This window comes from Boleophthalmus pectinirostris, unplaced genomic scaffold (genome assembly GCF_026225935.1).
Source record: "Boleophthalmus pectinirostris isolate CB_2022bp ecotype Guang Dong unplaced genomic scaffold, ASM2622593v1 HiC_scaffold_1, whole genome shotgun sequence".
NCBI classification, from domain to species: domain Eukaryota; kingdom Metazoa; phylum Chordata; class Actinopteri; order Gobiiformes; family Gobiidae; genus Boleophthalmus; species Boleophthalmus pectinirostris.
This window is the reverse complement of record NW_026570970.1, coordinates 16117834-16140215: the sequence shown is the minus strand read 5'-3', so window position 1 is coordinate 16140215 and position 22382 is coordinate 16117834. Positions and strand designations below refer to the sequence as shown.

Below are 22382 nucleotides of genomic sequence, written 5' to 3'. Positions count from 1 at the left end.
TATGTGACATTTCAGTAAAAGCATCAAAACGTAACTGCCAAACCACTCCCTGAACAGTTACAGCTGCACTTGTTCTTTTAGGCTGACAGCCTGCTGTTTCTGAGGTGACAATGTTGATCAGGAAACCTCCACCCTTGTATTCTGTGTCCATGAGGTTAGTATGGGACTGCGGAACAAACTGTGTGTGCATCATGGGTATTACAGGCACTCTGAAGTGCATCTGAAGACAAGGACTGGGTGTGTATGTGAGTCTTGGTATAAACCTGATGTGTATGTAGAAGAATAAACAATACACATCACAGTACAAAGTGTTTGGGGACTTGTCAGTAAAAGCCAGGGTGACCATATTGACACTAAATCAATCTGAAACATTCAGGCTGCCTAAATGTGTCCATTTTAACACAGTAAGTGTTGATATACTTGATATAGTCCACTCCTGTTTTTGTTGTTGTATTGTATGCATGCTGATCATTAATTAGAACTACATATTAAGGTCGTTATTGATCATATATGGCTGATGATCAGACATCCATACTGAACGTGAGAAGAAGTGGCTCATAGATCTCCACGGGGGGAGGGGTGACGTCAGCCAGGACTAACAGATAGCTATTTATCAAATTCCATCAAACACTATAGATCCTTTGTTGGCCTCACTTAAAGGTAAGTGGATTTTCTCAGCATCTTACTTTTTTAAAGAAAAATTTATTAATAACTTTGATTAAAGCTCAAAGTCAGTTTAGGGGGAATGTTTCTTAGTGATGGAGAGTGTTTTTTGTCATATAGACCATATATGTTATACAGAATATTGCAATTTAAGGGCTATGTTATATTATAACATTTTATTCTGCACAAAATCTTCTCTATAGTTCGTAATCTGTTTTGCCCTCTTACTTCAGATTAAGTTCTATCACTCTGTCTCTCATATGTTTATAGATGGTTCCGTTGCACCTGTCACTACTCACGGTCACGGTATTGACGCTTTGTTGCTTGTGCGTCATGGCGCAAAGACCAGGCCAGGTTGACCCCTTGGTGGTTCCCCGAGCGCACCCGCAGTGCTGGGAGTCGTCATCCGCTTTGTTGTTGGAGATGCGCTCCCCTCGCATCGCAGATTCAGTGCCCGCGTTCTGGGACCTCATGGTGTTTCTCAAGGCGTCTGATAATAACAAACACGCAGCGCTTTTCTGGGACCTCGCGGGACTTTTCTGGGACCTGTACTTGGACTGTGTGATGTCCCGGAGCCACGGTCTGGGCCGCAGACACGTGACTTCTGTGCACTCACTCATTACAGACAGTAAGTGCTTGAAAAATCTTTATTTAAATGGATGAATAAATAAAAATAAAATGTAAAAGCCACTGTAAAAAAAGTGTTATAGGATTAGAATATAAATTTAGAATGTAGTCGGGTGGTTTTCTAAGGCTCATATTCACCTTTTCTGTTGCCTTCGCTATTGTTCAGGTTTATGCGGGCTATATAGTGACTTATTAACATGTGTGTGTTGCTTGTGTCCCACACAGAGAGGTTCAGCTTTGACAGCACTGGGCTGAACTCCCTCGCGTGGCTCAGTGTGCGCGTGAGACACAGAGGACGAATCAAGACTCTGGAGTCTAACCCTCAGCCTCGTGCACTTCTCCACTAACATTTATGTACTACTGAGAACGAAAGAGCAGCTCTGTATGTCATCAATATTGTTTTAAGTTCGAATTGTATTCATTATTTACTTAATAGTCTATTTATTAAAATATAATCTAATAAATCAAAGGGTGTCCTTCATTTTTTAGGTCCCACAGTGAAATATATTTTTGACACACAACACTGTGAATGTTGCAGCTGTGTAACCGTTTTCTTACAAGTTTCTTCATAGTTTAAATAGTACATGTCCAAAAATAGAACATAGAAGTGGAGCCTAAACACCATCAGCATTATATATGCCCAGCGGAGACTGTTTTTTCTACGAACACTCCGCCAGAACGGGCTCTCCCAGAAGCTCCTAACCAACTTTTACCGGTGCACCATCGAAAGCGTTCTAACGTACTGCTGTACATCGTGGTATGGAGCCTGCACAGCTGCTGAAAAGAAGGACCTGCAGCGAGTGGTGAGAACAGCTGAAAAGGTGGTGGACTCCTCACTCCCGAACCTGGACACCATCTACTCCAAACGTCTCCACACACGGGCCTCCAACATTTTGCAGGACCCCACACACCCCGGGAACTGCCTCTTCCACACTCTCCCCTCAGGAAGACTTCAAACTCCCCTCACACGCACAAACAGGCTGCGCAACAGCTTCTATCCACGAGCAGTGGACGTGCTAAAAGGGCACAGGCACAGATAAAAGACCTGAAGGGACTCGGTGCAATAATCTATTTATTTTATTTAATAAATGTTTTTTATTGGTATGGATGTGAGGATGTGTGTGTATTTGTAAATGTTTACTGCTACAGATCTGCTCTGCTGAAGTTTCGTTGTATTTCATACAATGACAATAAATAAATCGATCTATCTAAAAAATAACCGTACTTTGTCACGTGACGCGTGTTTCCCCACAGTCTTACTTTTACTTTCGTTCTTGACTCTTCCCGTATCGGCACGCAGAGAAAATATTCGCTATTCACAAATTACTTTTCCTAGTTTGCTGACTCTTTCTGACCGTCCATATGCCTCAGTAGCTTATTAAATTTAAACTAATGGGCCTGTTGTGACTCGACTGCTGCTGAAAAAAGGACTTGATCTTGTTCAAAACAGGTAGGCGAATTTACTTCATTTAAGGTGTAGATATTTAAGGATAGACTCTGCTTGTTAGGCCAGTTTTTGGATAAAAGTAAAGCTACAGTAAATTACCAAATGAATTTCTTTGTTACGATGGTATGATTGAACATGAGTTATCTGTACCCACTTCAAAAAGAGGAGTAATCCACTGTAGCCACCTGAAAGCAACTCCCAACAGTAAAAATAAACAGTGACCTCTGTTGTCCATGTTTGACCATTCGACCATATGCCATACATATATGACAAATCTGTACAGAAAAGAAATACACAAAACTTAATGTGTAAGTCAGCCTGAAAAGGAATTTAACCCTGCAGGAGAAGTACAAAACTTAGGACTAGAACGAAATACAAAATGACCAACCTCCTATATAATCAGGGGCTCCGATCTTAAATTACACGTGTTATTTGGTGGACGAAGTACTCAGTTTTGTTACTTTAAAAAGTACAGATACCAAAGGGGAAAAAAAATCTCAAGTAAAAGTAAAAGTACCACATGGAAAAATCTACTTAAGTAATAATTTGAGCAGATTTTGAGATCTATTAAAGCTTGAAATGTAGTGATTCTGTTTTTATTTGTGTATTTGTTGTTATGAACGCCAAAAAAATAAACCCCCAAGACTTTTCGGCAGGTGTCAAACTGTAATAAAAAAAAACTTTTCAGTGCTGTCCAAAAATAGCGGAAAAAAGTAGTGTAGTAGAAAGTACAGACACCTGCTCTGCTCTCAGATGTAGTGAAGTAAAAGTAAAAAAGATCTAGTTTAAAATGTATTGATATCATAAAACTGTATATAAACTTCTTCCTTCTAAAGTCTGTGATTGATACCTATATATTTTACCTAAGTACAGTACTTTACTTTTACTTATGTTCTTATTTACTTACGTTGCACCACTGTGTGCGTTCCTCTGGATATACATGCACACTGACCCCATTTCTGAACATGTGGCTATAGGAGATGGATTTTCAGAGGCTGCTGTTACAAATAGGGCAGTCTTTGGGGTCAGAGGAGGTGAAAGCCCTGGCGTTCCTTTGCACAGATGTCTCTAAGCGCAGCCTGAACTCCTTGGAGCTCTTCAGTGATCTGTGCTCCATTCTGTCGGACCAGGACCTGCTCTCACCTGAAAAACCTGACCTCCTCCAAGAGCTGCTGCTGACTATACAAAGACCGCGCCTAGTCAGACACCTCCAACAAACTCACCCAGGACCAAGGACAGAGCTCATCCCAGCATACAGGTCTGACAAACTCACATCTGTTATTTTAATATGTATTTGTATTAGTATAATAATGCATAAAGGATATTGCCTGACCTCACAGCATTATAATTCCTTCCCTCGACGGTAGGCGGGTACTTTTTTAAATTTAACCAATCACTGCTATTTGATCATGACGTATGTAATGCACTACTAATGGGGCTAACTCCTATATTAAGCTTTTCCCAAATCTCGTAGGAAGAAGAGCAATAACGTCTTTCCCCTTGATAAAATTCACCAAACATTCACTTTGTTCGGGCTTTAAATCCTCGATTTCGGGAATCTTTGCCAACACAGAATGTATGGCTCTTCGCTGATTGGCTGGTGCCCGGATTCGCACTTCTGGGGTTTTTGTAAACCGTCTAGTGTATTCTGATTCCTGACTTAGTCGCTGGAGAAAAATTAAATTGAGCGGAAGCACTAGGTGGCACCAGCCTGGCTAAGTGATCAAATTCAGAGGGGACTGAAACCGGACAATAGAGGGTGAAAAAGTTGAGACAATTTGATGACTGCTGCTAATTTGAAGTAATAAATAATAATAATAATAAAGTCTTATACAGCGCTTTTACAGATGCTCTAATTCGCTTTACAATTTAGTGCATTATTCATTCACTACACACTCAATGCTAGTAAGCTACTTTGTGCCCTGGGGCAGACTGATGGACTCTAGGCTGCAAATCTGTACCATCAGCTCCTCTGACCACCACCATCACTCACACACACTCCACTTTTTAAATAGGCAATGTGGGTGAAGTGTTTTGCCTAAGGACACAACAACAGTTTTTGCCACTGGTGCCCGCCTGTGGAACCTGGAAACTTTTCCCAGTGGTCTCCCATCCAAGTACTAACCAGACCCAGCCCTGCTGAGCTTCTGAGATCTTATGAGCTCTGACTTTGACAAAAGGTTTGGCCACAGTTTGTAGCAAGTGCCTCTCAAACATGGAAGTCAACTCCTCTCCAGAATTTTCATATTATTCAGAACAAAATATATAACTTATTTTACCTGAGTTAAGTAATAGTTTGGTGCTTCGATGATTTATCCATGTGCCTCTCTGACTTGTTAATCGGCCTATCAGTCATGCCCTGTGAAATCAGGAATCTGCTCGTATGTATAAAGTTTTGTGCATGTGTTTCTGGCTGGTCAGGCAATAAAGAATGCATCTTATTTCAGAAAGCTGCTGTACAATCTCTCTGAAGATATCACTGACGAAGACCTGAGAAGTATCAAATTCCTTTTAAACCCAAAACTCCCAAGAAAAAAGCTGGACGAAAATGTTGTAAGTGCGTAAGTCAATTCAATAATAATGGTTTAACTAGCTTTGAAATGATCTTTACATTTTCAGACAACTTTGGAGCTTTTCTTGGAGATGGAGCACATGGACCTCCTCAGTGAATTTAATCTGGATTTACTTCAGGAGATATTTCAGTCTGTGTGTCCTGTGTTGAATGAGAAAATCAATCGCTTTAAGGAGCAGGGTAAAGTACAAAATAACCACACACACCTAAGAACATGCATTTACAATACATCTAATCAGCGGTGAAAGAAGTACTAAGTTTTGTTGCTTAAGTAAAAGTACAGATACCAGAGCAAATAAATAAATAAACTTAAGTAAACATAAAAGTATCACATGACAAAATCTACTTAAGTAAAAGTAGTATCAGTTTAAAAGAGTAAAAAGTAAAAGTATTTTGCACAGATCTTAGGTCTTATAAGGTGTGATTTTGAAAAAGAATTGTATTGAATTTTGTCTAACAGAAACAATAATCTATTCCCCTGTTTTTATTTATATATTTTGTGTTTACTCAAACTATGAACTTAAATAAATCCATCAGACTTTTCAGCAGGTCTCAAACTGTAATAAAAATACTTCTAGCTCAACAGTGTAATGGATTAGAAAGTACAGAGACCTTGTAGTGAAAAAATGTAGCGAAAGTAAAAGATATTCTCTTTAAAATCTACTTAAGTGAAGTACAGATACCTAGACTATATACTTAAATACAGTACTTTATTACTTTTACTGTGTTACCCTCCACCACTGCATCTAATATTACACTGCTTTGTATCATAGCTGTGCATGTTCAATCTGGTTTTGAAGGAATGAATTCATCGACTTCATTGCCATTTCCTGCAGATCAGAATCAGGTATGATTATATGAATTATTTTTCAATTTGGCACAGAACTGCCACATCTAACCAGCAAGTTTCTATTTTAGTGTCCTCTGTATGACCAGTTGCTGTATGAAGGGAGCAACGGCATGAGTAAGCAGAGATTATTGCTTTTGCATTCGGCTTTGTATCCTGCTGTGTGTTTTGTCAAATATTTGAAATTGATTCTCTGTTTTTTTACTCATAGGTTTTCAATCCACACCTCAGGTAAGATTTTTGCATTCATTTGCAGTTTTAAAAGTGCAGATAAAGAACATCTACTTAAGTATTAAAGTAACCATTTATAAAAGTACTTATAGTATATTGTGCATATTTTGAGGTCTTAAAAGGATTTAAATTGATCTCATTGATTTTGATAAAGATTTGCACTGTATTTTGTTCAGTAGAAACAATTGAATCAGTTGTTTTTTCCAGCAAAATTTTCAACACTAAACTGTAGTGGAGTAGAAAGTACAGATATCTTGTCTCAAATGTAGTAAACTAAAAGTAAAAAGTATTCATTCTAAAATGTACAGTACAGATACCTAAAATTTATATTGACGTACAGTACTTCACTACTTTTACTTTGTTACATTCCACCACTGATAATCACTTTCTAAGATCTATCCTTTTTCTCCATCTCATTCTGTACAGGTTTCAGTTGATCGCCCAAATGCCTCTGTGGGTGAGTTTTGGGTGATTTCTTGAAATGAATAAATAAACCTGTCATTATAATGCAGTACATTTTCTTTGTAGATTTTCCATATGGATCAGCTTCTTGTCAGGACTCCAGTGTTTCACCTGAGCAAGTCAGTGGGCCAAACATGGTGCCAAATTGTTCCTCAGTAAAAGGTCTGTAAACCTGTTCACCATTTAAATAATGAATTTGTTCAATGGATTTTATTCAATCTGTTGTGTTTTGAAAATGTCAACAGAAGGTGCAAACATTTCTAACAAAACAGACTCTGAGCTTAATATTTCCTCTGAAGCCAGAAATTATGAGGTATTTCTCTATTTAATGGCATCAGCATGTTATTGTCTGATATGGTTATTTATCTTAAAATCTCTGCATTCAATCTCACAGGAAGTGGGCACATACCCAATGAATGGAGTGAAAAGAGGCATTTGTTTGATAATAAACAATTATGATTTCATCAATAAGAAGAAACGTGAAGGGACACAGTTTGACAAAGGTGTGTGCTCTAGTTTAAGATGTCATATTTGTTAGATAATTACATCAACAAAATGTGAAAAAACTGTGTTCAAGATGGTGCAATGAATCAAATTTCAATACAACTGAAAATGACTGTGAACCATTCAAAACAATGTGAAACTCCTTCCTGATAATTAGACGTTATTGGTAGTGCTAAAATGATTGGCATTCAGTGGAGCTCAACAGTGGTTGCTCACACCAGTTCTAGAAGAAAATTTTCTGTAAATTTTTCCCATAGATTTTTCCCCAAAAAATTCAATATTAATAGTTCAAGCAGCTATGTGGCAACTAATATCCATAAAGTGAATGTTTTAAGTCCAAAAGGGCAGTTTAAAATGCAAGATTCTGATAAATATTCTAGTAACTTCATGGTTGATTTTCGGAAGTTTCGGAAACAGATTTGAAATAAAATTATAGGTCTTGTGATCATTACTGAGGACGTAGCTGATTGGCCCTGAGCAAGTTTTTGAACTTTTATTATTATTATTATTATTATTATTATTAAATTAATGAATAATAAAAATGCATTTCATTTAATGACGCTTTTCAGGACCCTTAAGGTCATCTTACATGTAAAAAAAAAAAAAATAACAATACAATCTCAAAACTCTCTGTGTACTCTGCAGAGTGCCTGAATCAAGTCTTCTCTTGGCTGGGCTTCGAGGTGGAGGTCCATAATGACTGCACCGGTGAGAAGATGCTGTCAGTGATGCAGAATCTGAGCAGGAGAGACCACAGAGACATGGACTCTGTGGTGTGCTGTATCCTGAGCCACGGTCAGGAGGGGGGCGTGTTTGGAGTAGATGATCAAACTGTCCCTATCAATGAGATGACTGCGCTTTTCAATGGCTCCAGCTGCCCCTCTCTTATTGATAAACCAAAGATATTTTTCATCCAAGCTTGCCAGGGAAAGCAAGAACAGCAAGCAGTCAAAATTGAGTCGGATGGTCCAGTGTCTTGTATTGAAAACGATGCTGTTAAAGTTGAGGACTCGATCCCGTCTGATGCTGATTTCTTACTGGGAATGGCCACAGTTCCCTCGTATGTTTCCTACAGAGACAGGAATAGTGGCTCATGGTTTATCCAGACTTTGTGTGAAAACCTCATCCATATGGTACCCAGGTTGGTTTTACATGTTTATTTGTACTTTCTATGGAACAGGGCAGTTAATAGACACCCACACATTTAAGTTGAACAACACAATAAGTATTTCATAAAAAGTAATATGATAATAGTACGATAATGTGTGAACTTGATTAGACTCAGACAAACTTTACTGATCCACAAGGGAAATTATTTGGGCACAGTAGCCCACACATCACATTATATTATAATAACAGAGTGAAAAATGTAAATGGTAATAATACATTCTAAATAAGTAGTAACAAAAATAGCAAGAGACAGGTGTCAAATAAGACATAATTATGTAACTGTATATGTACAAGTAAAAGTACAATAGAAAAATAAGTAAGGTCTTAAGGAAAGGAGTATTTATTACATAAAGGTGAGTTGTTGTATTGTATTGAGTATGGTATGAACGTAGTTCTGTATCACTGTTTGATCTGAGCTGTAGGAGCCTGTTGGAAAATAATAAGCACCATTCTCTTTGTTCTGTCATAATGCCTGGTGTAGAAAAACTTTTGATATAAATGCATTGTTTCCTCTGCAGGCAACTGGACCTTGTTTCCATCCTGACCAAGGTGAATGCAGATGTCAGCAAAAAGACTGGTCCAAAAGAACCAAAAAAACAGATGCCTCAGCCAGCCTTTTCACTGCGAAAGAAAGTGATCTTCCCTGTGCCTTCAGCCCATCCTCCCAGACTGTGGCAATAACGACCACTGAAAAAAAAAAAAATTGCACATTTGATTGTATTGTAAGTCTTTTTAGCATTCAGAAAATAAACATATTTTCTTAAATACAAATATGTATTAATTATTTTACTTCATATTGCAAATGTCAATAAAATATCAGATAGGTTTTTTTTATGTTTCTGCTCACTTTTGTATACTGCGCATCTTTGGCGCAACTACAAGAAAAAGAGTATGCAGAGTTTGACAGTGGCCTATAATGATTCTTTGAGAATATTACTGAAAGTGCTGAGGTTCTGTATCGCCAGTGAAATGTTTGTAAATTGTGGTGTAAAACCCTGTGCTGTCACAATCAGTTGTTGTATTTATTAATTTATGTGTAGAGCCATGAATCTGAGCAATCGAATCATTAGTGTGTCCTGTGAGGAGCTCTGTCAGATTCACCTCTCAGCTGTGGAGACACTGGCGGTCTTGCCTGTATACATTATAACATGCACTGTATTTAACTTTTTAATTCTTACTATTTTCTTTTTAATACAATGAACCAGATATTGTGTGTTCTTAATAAAGATTGAATTGAATTGTTAGTGCAGATTTAAAAAACTGAATTATGCTCATAGATAAAACATCAAGTGTACATAGACACACAATATTTTCATTTATCATCTGTAGGAATTTACTTTATACTTTAAAACTTTTTATTGCTCAATGTAATTTACTGAGTTTGTTCGCCAGTAGGGGACAGTAAACTACCTTTTCGCCGCTTACCCGGATGTTTATAATAATAACATCCGGTCTGTTTGAACCGCAGATGTTAGCGTTTTCATATTAGATACATGCAATTCTTTGTGTTTATGCAAGCCTGTGTCTGAAACCTTTAGTATATTGTAATCAGATATTCATATTTAATCTCATCGAGTGGGTCCAGCATGTCTCAGGAGCAGTGTCCTTTAAACGTGGCCGCGGACACGAGGTGAGCGGCTTTTCTCTCATCTGACCCGCTGTGATCACGAAAAACGAAACTAAAGCTTCAAACTGTCTGTGTGTGACTCTAGTGTTTGGCCATTTACCGTCAATCATGTGTCTAAAAACCTTGGCAGCTCCGTTTTAAGTAATTCGTGTATGTAGTGATTTTTATTTATACGTATTTAAATATGGTCGAAAATGTATGTAGCAGAAAAAAGCATGATGGACCATTGTTTGCAGCACATAAAACACAGATCTAAAGAGAGCATCAACTTAAAATAAATAAAACCGAACATCCAAACATAACCAAAGCAACAGGGCCTATCTGTAGTTATGAACATGACCACAGGCCGGTTTATTTGCAATTGGCCAGTCAATCCAAGAGCATTTAGTCTTTTCATTCTCACACCCCTCACACTGGGTGGCCTATAGGAGTGTAAAAAATATCAAAATTTCGATCTGTTGTATCTTTAATGTGATGATAAAGTATCCGTTTCGTGGGCTACTGTACTGATATATCGCCAAGAGTATTTTTTGATATATTTTACCAAATTATGTAGTTACAGTGCTACAGTTTTGTTGCTTGTTTAGAGGAAGGAAAATCGTTTATGCAACTCATTTGACATTTTCACTGTTTTGGTTATTAAAATGGGTTTCATATGAAGACTTTTAGTATCACAGCCATGATTTAGCCTTTATTTTTTATTGAACTGTATCGAATTGATTTGAAATATATCGAATTATATCGAAAGCTCACTGTATTGAGATATGTATCGAATCGGCAACTTCTTGATGATACCCAGCTCTAGTGAGTTACACTAGTCATCATGTGAGCCATGGTGTGCCCATTTATATTTAATTGCAAGAAAGAAAGCTCACCTGAACTACAGTGGTTTGCCAGTGGTGCGTTCAGTCCATTATTGGTGGGAATGTTTGATGTAAAATTATGTCACACAAATACTTATAGGACAGAGTTTGTGCACCAACTGTGAATGGCGCTTTGCTCTGTAGTTATAGGTGCATGTGACCACATCTGCCTGTCCTGTTGGATTATAATAGCACAGGCTATGATGAATTAATTTAGAGACATCATATAATGGGGAATAAAGGACTATGCCTTTTGGTTTTCAATACAGTTTGGACTCTGGGATGCACAGAAGAGTTCCTGAGAAAACTCCTATTCAAATCCTTCATGAATTTGGCACAAAAACTGGCAACCTGCCCGTGTATTTGCTGGAGAAGTCTGAAGGAGAGGCTCACCAGCCCAGCTTTGTGTTCAGTGTACAGATCGGAGATGTGAACTGCTCTGGTACGTATGGGGTCACTGTTTACATTTACTAATACTTCATGTGCTCCTAACAGCTTATAATAGAGAGGCAGTGGAACTCAAAACCTGTTTCATTTCATTAAATGTCAATTCTATAATAGAGCATAAGCTTTTTACATTTGAAAGTGCTACTAACATTGAACTGAGGAGTTTTTCATTTCCAAGGTACTCTTCTGTCTGGTAAAATTGAATGGCTTTGATTTTTTTGTTAAAATAATGATGCATATGATTTGTTTGATTATTTCAGGCCAAGGTTCCAGTAAGAAAGCTGCAAAACATCAGGCTGCTGAGGCTGCTCTAAAAGTTCTTCAAATTGAGGGTGGAGCACAGTGAGTACAGACTCCTAAGAAGTTTTATCAAAATAATTGTATTCATGTATGCTACTACTACCATTACATAAATATAGAAAATAATGTTGTTGGCCAGTACAGTTGTATATGACGTGTGCGTTTGGGCCTGGTCTAAGACCAGGGTCAGCAGCAGACACAATCTTAAACAGCCTGGAGGACTGCTCTGAATGCAGATCTGTTGCAGCTGTAGTAACTGCTTTGATCTGGTTCTCAACAGGAAGGTCCCTGTGAAGTCTGAGAGCAATGGTGTGGCAGCAGACACAAGCAACTCAGTGGGGAAGCTACAGGTGCCCTGAGAGCTCTTTCTCATCTGCACAAACATGATGTGTCCACTGTGAATTAACCACATTATCAACTTTTAAATCTGCAGTATTTACTAGTGCTACTTAATGATCTGCTAAAATTACCTTAACCTTGTAGACTTGTTTTATAAACTGACATTTTTGGTTGAACATATTGTTGATCACTGTGTAGGAACCCTTTTCCTCTGTTTGTAATAATGTAACATTGTAATTCTGATGTTTTTGTTTCTGTGTAGGAGATTGCATTACAGAGAGGCTGGCGTCTACCTGAGTACACAGTTATGATGGAGGCCGGCCCTCCTCACAAAAGAGAGTTCACAGTAACCTGCCGTATGGAGTCCTTGACTGAGAAAGGTACATTATAAGATTCTTTAAAATCTATGAGAGTCCATGCTAATCTTACATAATTACGCTCTGTTAATTAGCGGTAGGACACACTAAGAAAGCTGCAAAAAAGGCGGCTGCTGAGAAACTGGTGGCAAAGCTACAAAGCCTCTCTGATGGTTCTGAAATAACATGGGTATGACACATATTTTCTGGCCTCTCACACTCTTGAGGTGAGCTCTTGTGAACTGAATGTTTCATTTTTCAGACTCTTAAATCAAGTGTTCGACTGGAGAACCTGCGCAACTCGACAGCTGAAAAAATCTCTCTATTAAGAAGAAACCCTCTTAGCATTCCCAACACAGATTACATCCAGATGATGCTGGACCTGTCCAAAGAACAAGGCTTTGAAGTCACATATTTTGATATTGGTAAGAGACAACACCACTCAAGGAAAGAATGTAATAACTCCCTGAAACACTGGGTATCTGTTAATCATTAAAGACATAAACAACCTTTTGAAATTTCCAGGTACGTGCAAAAATTTGGTTTGGTTTGGTAAAAATGGTCTCTTAATAGTAGGGGTGTAACGATATCCAGATCTCACAGTACGATATTATCACGATATGCATCTCACGGTACGATATTTATTGCGAAGAGACTAATATAATTGTAGATGGGAACCTTTTTTTGCTTTTAAAATACCTTGACAAGATTTTGGTGTAAAGTATTTCTGTCATAATCCCAATTTAAGTAAAAAACATATCGTATCTCTTCATATTGTTTGCACTGAAATGAATCATGGGATATGTAGTTCCCTCTGTTTATAAGCTGTTGCTATTATAAAACCATGCATTTAAGCAAAGGAACTTGTAATTCGATATATTGTGACAGCCCACAATATTATTGTGAGACTTTTGATGATACGATATCATGATATTTTGGTTGCTGTTACATCTCTACTTAATAGTAAAAAACTAGAGGATCTTCTGGAGGATAAGAATTTGCTAATCTAGTTTTTCTGACTAGGAGAAACAGAAACTTTCTAATTCTTATTTTTTGATGTATTTTTATTTGAGTTAAGTTAAGTATTACAATTAAAGGTGCATTGTGTAAGTTTTCTGGTGCAGGGTCCGTCAAATGCTTTTCCCCATGGACATTGCTTGTTATTGCTTTGTCAGGAATGTTTCACAGTATGGCATTAAACCTTTCTATCTTCATGGAGACCAAACCAGACTAATTTACAAGTCAGATCTGCACAGAGGCGACCCCACTCATAGTCAGAATGCCTGTTGCTCTAGGTATTTTTGAGCAATAAAACCACCTGTAATCAAACAAATAAAAAGTAGAGCAGTTTAATGTCATACTGTGGAACATTCTAGGCAGAACAATGACATATCCATAGAACTCAGCAGGAACCAAAAAGTTACATAGTGCACCTTTTGATAAAAATGTCTCTAATAGATGTAACTTATGGTATTAAAGTCATGATTTTCTTACAGATGAACTAACTGTGAATGGACAGTACCAGTGCTTGGCAGAGCTGTCCACCTCCCCGGTCACTGTTTGTCACGGTACTGGGATTTCTTGCAGCAACGCTCACAACGACGCGGCCCACAATGCACTTCAATACATCAAGATCATGGCCTCCTCAAAGTGAACCCTCTAGTATATGTGTCAATCAGGTTCTTTTCCATTCCCATCCTCTGCAAACATCACAGTAAAGGTATTATCATGACTATCAATGTTCACAGTAGCAGCTGTTGTTACATTTTCATCATGTTTCAGTTAAGTTTGATGTTTTGCCATGTGTTTATTTAAACATTAAGTGAAAAAAGCAATAAAATATAATGTGTTCCAATTTGAGCTAACATTTTAGAATTGGCTGAGTTGACATACTTTAAATGTAGTGAAAAATAACCCTTATTTTTAGTGACTATTACATGTTATTAATTTATTGTTTTGATACTTATTGTTTTTTATATATATAAATATGATAATTGATGTGTTGTATTTTCATGATCACCAGCTTTTTAGTTAATACACGTGCTTAAACTCTTCAACTCCTTCCCAAGCAGTAAACAAATAATGCAGTGACTGATAATGCATCGAAAATCAGGTCCATTTTACCTTTGTGCTGTTTTGTAGACTAAATACTTTTATGTTGTAACTGTTCAGCAGCGGTGGTCAAAGACTTCATTTCTTTTCTCCAATTAAAGGTGCACTATGTAACTTTTTGGTTGGGGATCCGTCACCTGCTTGTTTCTATGGATTCATTGCTCTGTTTAAAATGTTCCACAGTATGACATTAAACAGATTACCTGGTGGTTTTATAGCTCGAAAATACTTTAAAAACGGGTACATTCTGACTGAGCGTCGTTGCCTCTCCACAGATCTGACCTGTAACTTGGTCTCCATGGAGATAGAAAGGTTTAATACTTTAATACTGTGAAACATTCCAAACAAAGCAATAAAATCTCCATGAAGAAAAGCATTTGAAGAACCCTCTACCTGAAAAGTGACACAATGCACCTTTTAAAGTAAATTTGCCGTAGAAACTGCTTCAGTACAAAGTATTTTTCAATAAATATTTTAAATTAATAGTAATGGAACTTCAAAAACATTACAAAAACAATACTACTTTTGAGTACAAGATGTAAACTCTATTTGGTTTTATTTATCTTTCAAATGTAGTGGGTTAAAATAATCTGTACTTCCAACTGTCTGTACGTTACTTAAAGGTACATTATGTAACTTTCTGATGGAGGCATTTCACGTACTTGTCTCCATGATGATTTTTTTTACGTTTTGCCTGGAATATTCCTCAGTATGGCATTAAACTTAAGTCCATGGAGAGAAGCATTTGATGAGACTAGACCAAGTTACAGGTCAGATGCAGGCAAACCAATAACATCAGAAAAGCAGAAAAGGTACACAGTGCACCTTTAAGTACAGTGCATTAAACTTTACTTCTTTACTGACCACCTCTGCTGCTCAGAAATCACTTGATACATTTGTGCAGTACTTTAATCTTTACTTGTATTTCTATTTCACCGTTTAGTTAAACAAAATGTCAATTATAAGTATGTTATAGGTCCTCTAATTAGAACAATAAATTACCAAATGGAACTGTGTGTGCTGTGTTTAAAAATAACTGACTGCTAATTAAAGGCACTATATCACAATTGTAGCTTCTTTGTCCAGTTATTTATTCATTTATTTATTTAAAACAAGGACAGTGAACAGAAAGACATTAAACTCAGAGAGAAAAGATGCTCTGTGCCAGATTTAGCTATAAGCAACTTTCCATCTGCAGACCTTGACCAGTGACGTAAAGGTCCGATCTTGTGAATTTTACACTTTATTAGAATGTTTTTACCTCATCAAAAACAGACCTGGAGTTGTGTTTTGTTTCATTCACACGTGTTTGAGTAATCCTTTTATTACTAGTCTGTAGAGGTGGGACCAAGTCTTTGTTTTGCAAGTCTCAAGTAAGCCTCAAGTCTTTGACCTCAAGTCCAAGTCAAGTACCAGGTCAAATACAGGCAAGTCCAAGTCGAGTCTCAAGTCACTGGCCCATAAGTCCAAGTCAAGTCTAAGTCGTTTGCTTTGAGCTTCAATTCATTTCAAGTCTTTAAACCAAAATACCAAATACAGCTCAGATTTTTGCATTCTATATGACTTTTAAGATAAATTCTACTTTAAAAGTCATAGTATATTTAGATATGAGTATTTATATGAGTTGTAGAAATGCAAAGTTTTCCTTTTTAAATGTCTTAATAAGATCTTTGAGGGAATCATTACAGTTAGAACAGAAAGAATTCACATTAAAAAGTGCTTCTCAATCACAGGCCTAAAGTCTGAGTCAAGTCCCAAGGCATTGACCCTTCAAGTTCAAGTTGAGACCCAAGTCTTCATCCATTTTATCAAGTCAAGTCTCAAGTCCTAAAAATAGTGACTCAAGTCCCGACTTTCAAGTCCCGACCTCTGCTAATCTGTCAACATCCAAAGCTCAAAATGCTCTGTTCTAACTTGTGATGTCATGAAGCTGTAATTTTCAAGTGCACAGCTCCTTTTACCTTTTGTTTAGTAGATATTCGCAATTCCTGAGCTGAAATCATCCAAATTATTCTAGTGAAGATGTATGGATTTTAAAAACAGAAGCACTTTTTGTATTACCACATGCCATCACAAGGTGGAACAGTGTTTTCCATCTGAGACAAGAACTCAGCCTAAGGATTCAGGGTTTGCGCTTTAAACATGTGAATGAAACAAAACACAACTCTAGAAATATTTGTGATGAGGAAACAACAGTATAACATAGATCAGAAAATAGTGTAATATGGGCCTTTTAACTAACATATTTTACTAAAAAGGTAGAATAATGACAGACGTGGTTTGTTTTCGAGTTTTATTAGAACAAGCACTATGTAGCAGCAGTGTACAGTGTTTATGGAAAGATATGTACTTGTTTAAATTGCACTTCAGAAGGTACCCATTTGGAAGATTAGAAATGACGGATCTGACATAGTGCTTTTTTGTGAAACATCTGCAATGACTTCAATTCAAAAAACAAAACTTTTTCCATAAGGCGACATTCATTCATTCATTGGCAGGCTGTGTAATCTAGACATGCAGCTAGAACAGTGGCTGACATCTATCCCTAAAATCATTAAGTGTTTTTTTTTATTTTTATGATAAGTTAAAATCCTTTCACGCTAAAATTATTTAATCCAATGGCTAATTTTTTATTTTTTTGTAGTCTAAAGCTCTTGTATTTACAGTTAAAGTGTGTATGGTTATGGTTGGAGAAGCAGGAGGTCATCTCAGAAATTCTGCAAGCACTTTAAAGGTGCATTGTGTAACTTTTCTAGTGGAGGGCAACCCCGCTCACAGTCAGAATGCCTGTTTTTCTAGGTATTTTTGAGCAATTAAATCACCTGTAATTGTATAAATGTAAGGTAGATCTGTTTAATGTTAAATTGTGGAACATTCAAAGCAAAGGAGGGCGATGGACCCCAACGGAAAAGTTACACCTTTAAGCTGGTTGCATATTCTAACCACCGGAGATGACTCAAAATGAGGAACATCAGAGCCAAATGAGCTGTTAGTGGGGACAGTGGTTAATGGCATACCTTCATGTTTATAAGGGAATCCTATGTGTTTGTGATACATGAGTCTAATTCATTAAGGCACAGTAAGTGAAACCAATGATGACGAGATTTAGCATTGGATTTTTAGCACATTATTAAAATAGAAAACTATGATGTAAAGCCAAAGTCGATTATGTTAATTTTTGGTTTATAATCTACGTGAACAGTGCATAAAGTATTCCTAAAAATAAATCTTTTCTCATTATCTGTCTCCCAATGAGCATTTATGAAGGGTCCTATATTTGTTTAAATGTTAAGAAAATGTGAAGAAAATTCCATCAGAATTATGCAAAATGTAACAAGATTACAACAACTCTGACAAAAGTAAATATACAATCGCACGTTCATTTTAAAACGCTAAAACATATTGGATAAAGATCAATAACCAATCATAATTTGCAGTTTTACAGAACGTCCAGCAGGTGGCTCTAGTGTTAAATGAAAAACTGAATCTTATTTATTGTTGATCAACGCGTTATAGGTGTTATTCAATCGGAGATGACATGTTGGGTCAGCACAGTCTAAACTTCCTGGAAATGCTTTTTTATGTTTAATTTGAAGGCTTACATCGGATTACTTTGGCTTCTTCACATCATTACAATTGTAAAACCACAATAGATATATGTATCATAATAAAACATATTAAAAATAAAGTTACATCTTTCTTAGCAGGATTGGTCCGAAGCTGGATGAGTGGGTGAGCAACTTTTGGCTATTAAATTGACAGTAATAAGAGCCAAAAAGTTCTTAACTGTGCCAGGCTTTCTACAGAGGGATGATAAAATTAGTATGAGACTACAGTATGTCCTTTGAAGACCATTTAGATGTGTAGGTTGGTGAGTAGAATTGAGTGTGTGTAATGGAGTGAGTAAAGAGGGGAGGGGGTGGTTTCAGGTTTCTTCTCATGACCATGTCTAAAATAAGCAGAGGGACAGAGGAGAGCTATAAGAGTAGTACTATGCACAGACACGGGACACTGTTGTGAGCTGGTTTTTGTGGAGTATGTTGTGTCACATATTACAGCTGCATTTGTCAGTAAAAGCTTCAAAATAAAGTAAAACCATCAAACTTCTTATTTTATTCCATCTAATGCTGCTTTTTTTTAAGATCTTTTAATTTTTTCTCTCACAGGTGTCTGCTTTCACGTAAATTCAACAGTATTAAAAGGCAATAAATAAATACAATTTGCCAATTACTCTAATTTCCGTTTCACTAAATTCATAGTTCAAGATGTTTTTAATATATAAAAATAACTCTTTTTTTCTCTACAATTATATAATAAATAAAGCTCGATGCCAGTAAGAGCTGCACTCTAAGCATGCATGGTATCGAAAGTAATATAAAAGACTAACTACTTTTTAAAGATTAATCTAAGCCAAACAACAGTGAGGATTAAGATGTATTTGTCTAAACAGCACTAGTGTGAGAGAGATGCATGTCTTTTTAAGGCAAGGACAGACGTTTACGAGCTCAGGGCACAAATACATAGGAGTGGTTAGATTGTTGCCCTGACAACCCAGCTTTATGGAGCACAATGAAGGTGACCCCAGAGGGTGTTTCCATGGATGGGTGACGACATGATAGCGCCGCTAAACCTCCACAGGATCTCTGGGCATCCGGCCTCCCCCAGCTCTGCCGCAGCTCCAAACCATGCACTCATATTTTATTAATACCTTCTTTCACACTCCTTTTGTGCATAGGTAGCTTCCCACATGTCTGTGATTATAAGTCAATGCACTACCACAGGTGTACAGTCGACTCCATGTTGATGAAGCCAGGGTTTCTGCGGAGCTCCCAGTATGTGCTGTTGGTGACCCATCGCTCCCTGTGATTGGCATCCATCACTTTTCTGTTAAAAAAAAAGAAGAAAAGAAAAAAGAAGAAAGAAACATTTTACTTCACAGTTTTACAGAAACACAATTACACTAGATTGAGATTCAGATTTATCCTCTGAACTGACTTGAAAAAGAGCGGCTCCTGCCTGATGTCGTTCTCCTCGTTCCATTTCCGCCTGGCTCTCTGTAGATCTTCTATTCTCTGTTTTTCTGAGGCTGCCAGCTCAAGATTTCCTTCCTCCAAGTACCTGAAAAGCCAAAGTGAAATATAAACAACAGTGTAGAAAAATAAAAACAAAACAGATGGTCCGTTACCTCTGATCTGGTCTGAATCGAGCATCAGTCCGTGGTAGGGCATCTTTTAATTCTGGGCATAGTTCATTTAGTTCAATTGCAAACCTGGTGAAGCCATAATATAACTCGTAGTCTGTGGGCATGGAGCCTATATAAAGAACAATGGAGAGGCATAATAAGAATAGGCAATAAAAATTAGGTATGGCGACAGTGTGAAGCAGTTAAGTGCATGCCTGGTCTCCAGACACATTTGGCAGAAGGAGGGACTCCACAGTAAAGGCCTTCGTGCCATTTTCCAAAAAGCCTATGAATGACTTTGCCCTCTTGATCCATCACAAATCCCTGCACCTCATTCACATTTGAACTCCAGTAATTTCCCTGGAAAAAGAAACGCCAACAATCAGTCTACAGATGTCTGTGGGAAAAGATGTGGCCACTGTGTTTAAAATACTGTCTTTATTGTAACATTATTGTTATTGAAGTTAGCAAAAACACGTTTTCCTAACCTTGACAAAAGTCAGTTTGCAAAGGCAGGCGCTGCTCTTTGTGTTTCTTATGGTGATCTCTCCGTAGTGTTCAATCCACCTCTGTCCACTCAGAATGTTGTGTACACAGGTAGTGACTTTATTCCACTCGTAATGATCTCCAAACCTACAAGAGACACAGAACAAAGAGGAAGAGTGGGTTATAAGAATAATTTGAGATGTACAGATTTTAGCACTTCCATTCTAGTGATGTTCAGATGGATTCTCACAATGTTTGTGAGTTCACAAACTCACGAGAATCCACCTTGGAGTGCGCTGTATGGTTAAACGGGCGGACCAATCACAGAGCAGCATAGAGGTTTGTGTAGAAGTTAAACAAATCAAAACAAGCATGGAGACACCAACAGACGTATTTCAGTCAATTTTAGCATCAATATTTACTTAGTGAAAAATGTGCAGAAGGTAAGCACTTTGTGCCTTTGTGGACAGGGAAGGTCTGTCTATGCATTGCTCTCAAATGGATGTAATAAAAGTTTGATTTTTCAGCTTGGTCCACTGTGACGTTTTGACCAGTCAGATTCAGTTAGTGCAGTTCAGTGAGAGCCATCCCAGAGGGATAATGTATAGATCTCATTTCAGAGTGACACATATCAATCTGGCATGAGTCAAGTTTGTATAATGCAGCACGAGAAAGGTTTCTACATTCATGTTCACTGCTTTTATGCGTAGAAAAAAGCATGTATATCAGCTATACTTGAAAAATAATTACTACTACTTTACTACTACTTTAGTACTTTACCTTGGGATTGTTAGATTCACAGACCCAATAGGTAATATTTCCATGGACTTTCCCCAAAATTTGTTTTTCCATCTAACATCTAGAAAAAAGAAACAGATATTACAAAATACATGACAGCATTAAATACAAGGCAAAAACGCAATAATGCTTTTAACTTGCACATTGGGACCATGGCTTACCTTGCCAGAAGGTGAAGTTCTTCGACTCACAGTGGCATGCAGAGACAGGAGGGTGGTGGCTCACCTTTGAAACAACATCAAGCAAAAAGCTTTTACCAGCTGCTCTGGTAAGGTGTTGCATTAAATATGTCATCATGTATATTTAATCTGATGTAACATGGCCGTTCAATAAGACATAATTTGTATAAAAAGCTTTTAGTAGGATAGCAGTTGGAGCTACAATTCCTTAATATATATTTTTTCATTTTAATGTAATGTACTTATATTCCATCTAATTCTGTTGCAGTCTAAGCATGCATGGTATCAAAAGTAATATAAAAGACTTACTACTTTTGAAAGATTATAATAACAATTCCTCTATGTATTTTTTTTTTCATTTTAATAAAACCATGTACCTGTTCAGAAAAGAAACAAAAGCCCTTATCTTCACGTATACATTCATAGGTCTCTCCGAGTAGTGGGTTGAATGGCTTGCTTCCTGCTCTGTAGTAAGTGGAGGAGTAGCCTGAGACAGCAAAGGCAGCCACGAGAACCTGTGTGAGATCAAATGGAGTAAATAAAGGCGAGCTTTGACAACCGTTACAACATGAGGGCAGGTTAAAGAGAGGATTGTCAGTGGCTTGCTGATTAAAGGGCCCGTATTACCCTATTTCCTGATCTATGTTAAAACGTTGTTACCTCAACAGAAACTTACCTGAAGTTGTGTTTTGTTTCATGCACACAAGTTTAACACACAAACACTGCATATTTCTTCTCTCAAAAAGAAAATACTCTGTTCTGTGTGAATGAAACAAAACACAACTCCACGTATGTTTTTGTTTTTCTAATACAGGACCTTTAATGAGACTAAAAAGGGCTGCTTTCTGTGCGGTTGTTACCATGCGCTCAAATGGGTCTTCGGTCTCTGCGGCTTTGTCCAGGAGCTCGCTGTACTCTAGCTCCTCGCACATGCGCTGTAGAGTGTTGAGAGGTTCATTCAGCTCTACTGGCATGGACACTTTGGACAAGTCTTTGCCAATGTTGTTTCTCAGGATGTTCCACAGGTTGATGTTGCTGGTGTCAGGGCAGGGAGCAGGCAGACAGGAGCGGCGCCCATTACGGAAGGCACTGCCAGCAAAGTCCCCATTGGCCACTAGGGGTAGAAACAACAGTAAAGGTTAGAGATGTAACAAAAATAGAAATATCGTG

General features: G+C 37.5%; 4 protein-coding genes across 5 annotated transcripts in view; 3 read left to right on the top strand and 1 right to left on the bottom strand.

Annotated features, from left to right (window-relative positions):
* The first annotated feature begins 933 nt into the window (after positions 1 to 933).
* On the top strand, positions 934 to 2330 carry LOC129407892 (uncharacterized). Its single transcript, XM_055150637.1, has 3 exons — positions 934 to 1291; positions 1516 to 1622; positions 1968 to 2330. Exons 1-3 carry the CDS (start codon positions 934 to 936, stop codon positions 2328 to 2330), a joined length of 828 nt encoding a protein of 275 aa, XP_055006612.1.
* A 233-nt stretch (positions 2331 to 2563) lies between these two features.
* Positions 2564 to 9767, top strand: casp10 (caspase 10, apoptosis-related cysteine peptidase). Its single transcript, XM_020931852.2, has 13 exons — positions 2564 to 2740; positions 3715 to 3995; positions 5185 to 5290; positions 5357 to 5489; positions 6083 to 6156; positions 6228 to 6273; positions 6368 to 6387; positions 6814 to 6844; positions 6916 to 7011; positions 7095 to 7162; positions 7244 to 7352; positions 7999 to 8494; positions 9042 to 9767. Exons 2-13 carry the CDS (start codon positions 3718 to 3720, stop codon positions 9202 to 9204), a joined length of 1620 nt encoding a protein of 539 aa, XP_020787511.1. The 5' UTR covers positions 2564 to 2740; positions 3715 to 3717; the 3' UTR covers positions 9205 to 9767.
* Positions 9768 to 9957: 190 nt separating this feature from the next.
* Positions 9958 to 15634, top strand: prkra (protein kinase, interferon-inducible double stranded RNA dependent activator). Its single transcript, XM_020931922.2, has 8 exons — positions 9958 to 10153; positions 11283 to 11455; positions 11721 to 11802; positions 12041 to 12110; positions 12362 to 12479; positions 12551 to 12645; positions 12718 to 12880; positions 13952 to 15634. The coding sequence occupies exons 1-8, from the start codon at positions 10110 to 10112 to the stop codon at positions 14107 to 14109; spliced, it is 903 nt and encodes a 300-aa protein (XP_020787581.1). The 5' UTR covers positions 9958 to 10109; the 3' UTR covers positions 14110 to 15634.
* A 1212-nt stretch (positions 15635 to 16846) lies between these two features.
* osbpl6 (oxysterol binding protein-like 6) overlaps positions 16847 to 22382 on the bottom strand; it is a 34978-nt gene continuing 29442 nt past the window's right edge. For both annotated transcript variants that reach the window (XM_055152294.1, XM_020931825.2), the window contains exons 15-23: positions 22073 to 22326; positions 21590 to 21727; positions 21195 to 21258; positions 21016 to 21094; positions 20238 to 20382; positions 19965 to 20109; positions 19753 to 19879; positions 19563 to 19685; positions 16847 to 19451 (exon numbers count right to left, since the gene is read on the bottom strand). In XM_055152294.1, coding sequence (XP_055008269.1) covers positions 19340 to 19451; positions 19563 to 19685; positions 19753 to 19879; positions 19965 to 20109; positions 20238 to 20382; positions 21016 to 21094; positions 21195 to 21258; positions 21590 to 21727; positions 22073 to 22326 — 1187 coding nt within the window. In that variant the 3' untranslated portion in view covers positions 16847 to 19339. The remainder of the gene's footprint in view (positions 19452 to 19562; positions 19686 to 19752; positions 19880 to 19964; positions 20110 to 20237; positions 20383 to 21015; positions 21095 to 21194; positions 21259 to 21589; positions 21728 to 22072; positions 22327 to 22382) is intronic.

Coding starts and splice junctions, on each gene's coding strand:
- LOC129407892 (XM_055150637.1), top strand. CDS start 934: ATGGTTCCGTTGCACCTGTCACTACTCACGGTCACGGTATTGACGCTT. Junction 1,292..1,515: donor GCACTCACTCATTACAGACA/GTAAGTGCTTGA, acceptor TGTCCCACACAG/AGAGGTTCAGCTTTGACAGC. Junction 1,623..1,967: donor AGTCTAACCCTCAGCCTCGT/GCACTTCTCCAC, acceptor ACACTCCGCCAG/AACGGGCTCTCCCAGAAGCT.
- casp10 (XM_020931852.2), top strand. CDS start 3,718: ATGGATTTTCAGAGGCTGCTGTTACAAATAGGGCAGTCTTTGGGGTCA. Junction 5,291..5,356: donor AAAAGCTGGACGAAAATGTT/GTAAGTGCGTAA, acceptor TTACATTTTCAG/ACAACTTTGGAGCTTTTCTT. Junction 6,845..6,915: donor TCGCCCAAATGCCTCTGTGG/GTGAGTTTTGGG, acceptor TTTTCTTTGTAG/ATTTTCCATATGGATCAGCT.
- prkra (XM_020931922.2), top strand. CDS start 10,110: ATGTCTCAGGAGCAGTGTCCTTTAAACGTGGCCGCGGACACGAG. Junction 10,154..11,282: donor AACGTGGCCGCGGACACGAG/GTGAGCGGCTTT, acceptor TTTTCAATACAG/TTTGGACTCTGGGATGCACA. Junction 11,456..11,720: donor CGGAGATGTGAACTGCTCTG/GTACGTATGGGG, acceptor TGATTATTTCAG/GCCAAGGTTCCAGTAAGAAA.